We start from the raw sequence: 6,787 nt of genomic DNA, 5'->3' as shown, positions 1-6,787 counted from the left end.
CGACTGTTTGTAAATATTTGCATTAGCTAGAAAAAGTACAGTTTCCGTTTAAACTTTTTTGAATCGACATTCGATACTATCGAAAAGAAGCTATAATGTCACCCCAGATAGTAACAATGATCAATTTTTTCTTTTTACAAATGACTTGCCTGTGATCCAAAAATATTATTTATACATTTAAAAAAAAATAATTTAATATCGTATCAAAAATATTTATTTTCCAAAAGAATTTTTTGTCGGCTGAAAGTTTCTTGTCACATTTGAAAATGCTACTCTAAAAAATAGATCATCCGACAGGATAGCGATTAGATCAGTGAGATGTTTTTAAGGTCATTGCCGTTAACCCCATCATACCCATTTAACCACGGCGCGGGGGTGGGATCCGGCAAATCCTGTACTCTGGAATTGGATAGGGGGGTAGTTGGTTAAGGATTGCCACTAAAAAGTATCATAATATCCCGTAAAACAGTTGATACCGTTACTACAGCTCCCCTTATTCTTTTCAGTGAAAAAATGTGGCACCCATATATCGAGTTTTTAAACACAGTCAAGCTTTTCTAAAGTTCAATTTTGTTTTCCAAAATCAATAATCTCTTCAATTGTTATCTATAAATTTTCTTCCATTCGAATACTTACAATATTGCCAACCATGGTAAAAACCATTCAAAATAAAGTTGATCTTCTCAAGAATAAATCCCTATATCAAAACACATCATTTAAACGCGATCTAAATACACCCTCAAAATTCTTTTTTGTAGAAGTCCATCCTTTTGGCCTTTCCAAAATTCGTCTAAAATTAAATATTACAAAGGCACTTTTTCGTTCCTTACGTATCTTGTTAAAGTCCTTCAAGTAATATCGACTTGTTTGAAGGATACTTGGCATTACTGACAATATACAGTAGACTCTCACTTATCCGTGGACTCTTTTTCCGGGTAATATAAAAAAATCCGTGAGACAGTTGAATTTTAAAAATTTTGCTGACATTGTTCCCGTTTTGGGGTTTTTGTTAATTGATTCAAAGTCAACTGCAATAGCTAAATCGTTATTTACGAGCCACTATATTAATTTGAAACTCCCCGTCTGACAGAGGGTAAGGGGGCCCAGCGTTGAGCCATTAATTAACACCCAGCTTTAGGCACCTTTTTAGCACTCATTGGCAAGATCTGAGTGGTAGGCCCGAATTAGGAACTGGATTTTACCACGTACATCAATGGCGGGTGAATGAAACTGTCAAATGCACCTCTTGATTTCACTTCCGAATATCATACAAACGGCACAAACCACAACGATAATGATATGTTTTGTTTAACTGGTATTACCGATTTAACACTTTAGAAAAGGAAAAATCATTGCGTAAAAAAAATGTCTCCTAAAAATATTCACTAAAAGCAAATAAAAACACTTATTTTAGGTTTGTAATTTGTTCAATGTTATCATACTACATTTTTCCTTACACGAAACACAGTGTCGCATATTTATTATTATTAATACAATCACTCAAATCGCGCAAAATCACTGAGAATCTTTGAATTGATTTGAAAACAAATAAAATGTTTTGGAAAATATTCCATCTTGTCACTGTCAGCCGAGCAACACGACCGGCAACATAATTTTCGTAGTTCTGCTGCTCACCACCATGAACGCAAAACAGTGTCCTTCACGTATATTTAGTAAGGGGTATTTTGTATGGGAGCTTCTTAAAAGTAAGGTAGGTATGAAAGATAGGGGTTAACTCAGGCTATAATCCACGCTTACCTGGTCAGACGGGTCGTGTAAAAATTAATTAAAATTAAATTCTAACGAACAAGATACATTTTTCATAAATAATGAATATTGTGAATAAATTTATAACCGTCAACTGAATATTTCCTCGGAGAAATTACAACACAAAATCAACCCATTCAGTCAATGTACTAGAAATACTTGAGATAGAATGTTCATATTTTGGAATTAGTTTCCTACAGATAAATAGATGAATTTTCTGAAAAGAAAAAAAAAACCTATTATGGGGGCTCGGGGAGCCCCTGTTAAACACACGTCTTAACGGTCGCTGAATTTAAATTCTCTGCATTAATTGATTACAAAATCTATAGCTTTAGATAAAGGAACTATCCAAGAAAACAAATTGGCAGAATTCAAATCAGGAAAGAGGAGAGGCTAATTTTAACAAATTCGAATTCGACAGGATGTCGCATTTTCCGTTAGCCATTTTGAGCAAAAATATTGCATGACCTCCCGTGAAGCAAGAAAACAATAACAAAATGTATTCCCGTCTCTGTCAGACTATTTTTCTCAAGAAATTGAAGAACTAAAATTACTAAAAATCCATTTCCAAAAGCAATTCGGATTAAAATTGCCCGGGAATAAATCATCTAAAATCACTCCATTTGCGTATGATGTGTAATACCGTGGTAAGGAATGGGTTAAGTTATAATAAATTTTAGCATACTCTATTTTATTATCATAACCGAACTTGCTAAATCTCAACAAACTTTTTCGACTAAAAAGACTTTATTTTAGAGCACTCCCACTTCCAAAGACTTCCAAGCACTTCATTTCGAACTGTACACCACTTCCGACCCTAATATCTCCCCCTTGGCCGCGTTGTTATTCTTCTGCATTTTTAAGGTTATGCTGAGTATTTTAAATGGTTTTCCTCACGAGAAAATTACTATTTCCCGTTGGGAAGGTAGGACAATAATTCATAAAATCGACAGAAGAATCTCTGAAGAACCTTTTCTTTAACAGTCCGTGAGAAAACACTTACGCTCGCACTTTCTGGACAGTCTTAGATTGACTGTTACTGGAGGTCATGGAGGCAGTGGATTCCCCAAGATTGGTGGAGTTGGTGGCCAAGGAGGATGTGTCTACTTTGTGGCCAAGGAAGGATGTAGTCTCAAAAGAGTCTCCAAAGATTACTCAACAAAACGCATAAAGGCAGCTCCCGGAGAAGACAGTTCAAAAATACGTCTTCTGGGCAGGAGAGGCAAAGATGAACAGGTAACTGTACCCGTGGGTATCACAGTGATAGACGACTCAGGAAAAACAATTGGAGAGCTCAATGAGGACGGAAAAACTTTCAAGGCAGCTGGAGGAGGCCCTGGAGGCTGTTCGGGGAATTCCTTCATAGGTCAACCTGGACAATCACGAACTCTCACGCTGGATCTCAAGTTGATTGCTGATGCTGGTCTAGTGGGATTCCCCAATGCCGGAAAGAGCACATTCCTCAAAGCCATCTCAAAAGCCAGCCCCAAAATTGCATCATATCCTTGTAAGTACTTTGTTCCCAGCCTCCTTTTAATTCCTACTAGCTTTTCTGGGAATTTTCAGTCACTACGATTAAGCCACAGCTGGGAATTGTCGATTACACAGACTTCAGACAGATCTCTGTGGCAGATCTTCCAGGGCTAATTGAGGGAGCGCATGCAAACATCGGAATGGGCCACAAATTCCTCAAACATGTGGAAAGGACACGTATTCTAATCCTCATTGTGGACATCTTCGGCTTCCAACTCAGTCCCCAACACATGAGACGCAATTGCTTGGAGAATGTGTATGCCCTGAATCGAGAACTAGAACTATATGACTCTACACTCCTGGACAAACCCTCCATCCTTCTGGTCAATAAAACTGACCTCGATGGAGCTACCCGGGAATTCGATAGGATCAAGTCGCAATTGCATCGACTGGAACAGGGTTTGGAAGGATGCCCTGAAGAGATTCGTCCAGAAAAACTGATTGAATTCGAGAGAATCCTTCCGATTTCTGCTCGGGAAAGAATTGGAATTGAGAAAGTCACTTCAGCAATCCGGGAAGTACTCGATGAAGCAGCTGAAGAGAATCTCAAAGAGCCAGATGTAGAGATTTTGGCGAGAAAAAATCGCGAATTCGGACCTAAAGTCGTATAAAAATAAATGTAAATTTCTTTTAGAATATCCTGGCCTTTTTTTTAAATTATCCCTGACTAATTTACGGTAAAATTTATATTATCACAGCTATTGTAATCGACTCGAAAAATAACTTCATCAGAATGGCCTTCGAGTAGATAAGGAGCATCAATTGGGATCCCCCTAGATCTTGACCACGAAAATAACAATAAACAAATAACGCACTGATCGGTCAACTGGGTCTACTATCTTTTGTACTGAAGCCAAACGGTAAGAGATATCGGTTTATGGTTTTCAGCAAATTTAATGCTCCCATTTGTCGTTTTCAGCTGAAATTCTTAGGTGAAATCTGTAGGTCAATTCTGAATATCTTTTTGGTATGATGTAAGATAATTTTCGTTAACACTTGGAAGGACCCTAGTGGCAGCCGCTGCCAATTTAGTTTTCAATGTTATTTTTTATAGTGAAGAATATATCATTTCGCCTGGACGCCTGATTGAATGCGTGCAGAATTTATCTAGCTATTTTTTCGTCATAAAATTTTTAATGAAAATTAAATATTAATGTAAATATATTGCAAAAACAAAAAACTGCACTCGGAAGGACCAAGTGGCAGTTGCTGCCATATGCATTTTATATGGGAGTTTGACGTTCTGCAGATGTAATTTTCTTGATTGTTAGTGTATAAAAGCCCTAAAAGAACAGTTTGAAAGTGTTTTTGCTAATTATTGAGATGAAATATAGGGAAAAGTGACATACCTTTAAATGCGTCAAAATCAGAATGCTTCAATTTTTCTCTTATTTCCTAAAGCTAAAAATCCATTTTGTTAAGCGAAGTTAATAGAAAATAGTTAATAGTATTAACTATTGTTCATAAAGTAGAATTTTTCCTTTGAAAAATAAGAGAAAAATTAAAAATTCAAAGGCTGCCGTATTAAAAGGTACACCACTTTCCCTGACTCCATAATACTGATAAAGATGAAAACATCGAATGGTTAAAAATCTTTAGATACAGTACCCAAAGAAATGAAATTTCTGGTTCAGACACCAGAAAAGAACTGACTAAAGCTCTGAATGTTAAAATGTAATTAAAAATATCAAAATATTATGTAAAATTCGATAAGTGGCAGCGGCTGCCACTTGGTCCTTCCGTGACACTTTTAGTTAGGGTTCTACGAAGTGTTAAAAATGTAAATGTATGTGTGAATACAGTGACAGGCAAAAGTACATTTCGTTAACTACGTGTGGCGCTGATGGTGTTGGCGCTGAATTTTCACATATACAGTCAAACAAATTCTGTTTACGTGTATAAAGATATATCTTTTTCTTGCCAAAAAGATGTTCAGAATTGACCTACTGACATCGTCAGATCGGGCTGAAATTTTGGATGTACACGTTTTGACACTCATAAATCACGAATATCATTATGCGCTAAAAATCGATTTTCGTAGACGGCCGTCCGTCCGTAGTATAACCGCCTCTGTAGAAAAATATCGACAAGCGGTTTTCGGCAAAGATCAAATATCAATGTCATATGACAAATTTGAAATTTTTTAAGTGGTAAATTCGGAAGATCTAATTAAAAATCCGATTCATATCAGTTACTGAAAGCTTTACACTCAGTCCCGACATTAAGTCCTTCGGGATTATGCACCTGACGGAATTATGCACATACAATTATGCAAGTTTGCCTACCATTGGGAGTCAATTTATGAAACCATTTTTGAAATACGCCTAAATGTATACTATGTAGCGACGCGAGAAATTTGAAAACATTTTGCTACTTTTTCAGAATAAAACTTTCATTTATTTTATTAAGGTATTTTTTTTTTAATATTTTAACCATTTATTGCAGAACTCTGGCCAAAAAATACTGTTTGTTAATGCATTTCTATTAAATAGTTGAATCTTTCTGTTTCAACTACTTTTACTCCGCGTGAATTTTGTTCTACGTCAGATTTATTCAAAAGAAAGCCCCTGTGGGTATGCAAATTTTCTCGATGCATAATGCCATTTCGCGCGTTTTTTCGGTCCCGAAAATGTGCATAATGCCGGGATCTAGTGTATAGAGCTGCTTACAATGGTCATTAAATGCTCACTGGGCTTCAATGTTGTTCTACTGGATAATTTACCACGAAAATTTGTCATATGACATTATCATACTCTTACAGAATTCCCATACTGGGTTTAAGACCTTTCAAATAAAAAAAACAAGACCTTCGGACCCACTCGACCATTGCTATAACGGGTCAAAAATTGAATTTTTCAAATGGCCATAGCTCCGGTTCTAACTGCAAGTATTTGAATTTTTTTTAGTGTTTTCGCTTTTCGGTGTTCAAAATTTCGATGTCAAATACTTCGAAAACTATGCAATGTTTTTTCCAAAGAATTAAATACCTCAGTGATTAAACAGACTTCTGTTGGCTTAGCATGTAATCCCAAGACATTTTTGTGTTTGTGAACAGAAGGGCGACAATCATAACCAATGATTTCGAACCCATAAATTTAACCCAAATAGGGACAGAAAATTGTATGTCTCCACCCAGGCTTGAATTGCCTTGCTATGCACTTCGATTTGTTTTCGATTCCATTTGTGATGAGCTACGACAAATATGTCCATACAATTTTTTTGGTAATGTGAGCATTTGTCTTTCTTAACTGCTTTGTTTCTCTTGAAATTTTCAGCAAAATTGTAACATTTCTTAACGAAACGTTCGCATACATTTCCAAATATCCAAAAACAATGAACAATATGGAAATGAAGATTAATAATTTAAATTGAATATTTGTAAGAAAAAAATAAGTACACACTCTCTGCCTATCTGTCTTTAATTCAAAACAAATCACGCGACGCGATATAGGAGAAAGCGCGCTACCTTCGGACGATTGAAGCTTCG

General features: G+C 36.1%; 1 protein-coding gene across 1 annotated transcript; it reads left to right on the top strand.

Annotated features, from left to right (window-relative positions):
• The first annotated feature begins 2,606 nt into the window (after nt 1-2,606).
• On the top strand, nt 2,607-3,936 carry LOC129808013 (GTP-binding protein 10 homolog). The gene is made up of 3 exons (XM_055857657.1): nt 2,607-2,692; nt 2,752-3,274; nt 3,334-3,936. Exons 1-3 carry the CDS (start codon nt 2,651-2,653, stop codon nt 3,909-3,911), a joined length of 1,143 nt encoding a protein of 380 aa, XP_055713632.1. The 5' UTR covers nt 2,607-2,650; the 3' UTR covers nt 3,912-3,936.
• The last annotated feature ends 2,851 nt before the right edge of the window (nt 3,937-6,787 follow it).

The sequence above is a fragment of the Phlebotomus papatasi genome, chromosome 3 (genome assembly GCF_024763615.1).
Source record: "Phlebotomus papatasi isolate M1 chromosome 3, Ppap_2.1, whole genome shotgun sequence".
NCBI lineage: Eukaryota > Metazoa > Arthropoda > Insecta > Diptera > Psychodidae > Phlebotomus > Phlebotomus papatasi.
This window is presented reverse-complemented; position numbering and strand designations above follow the sequence as displayed.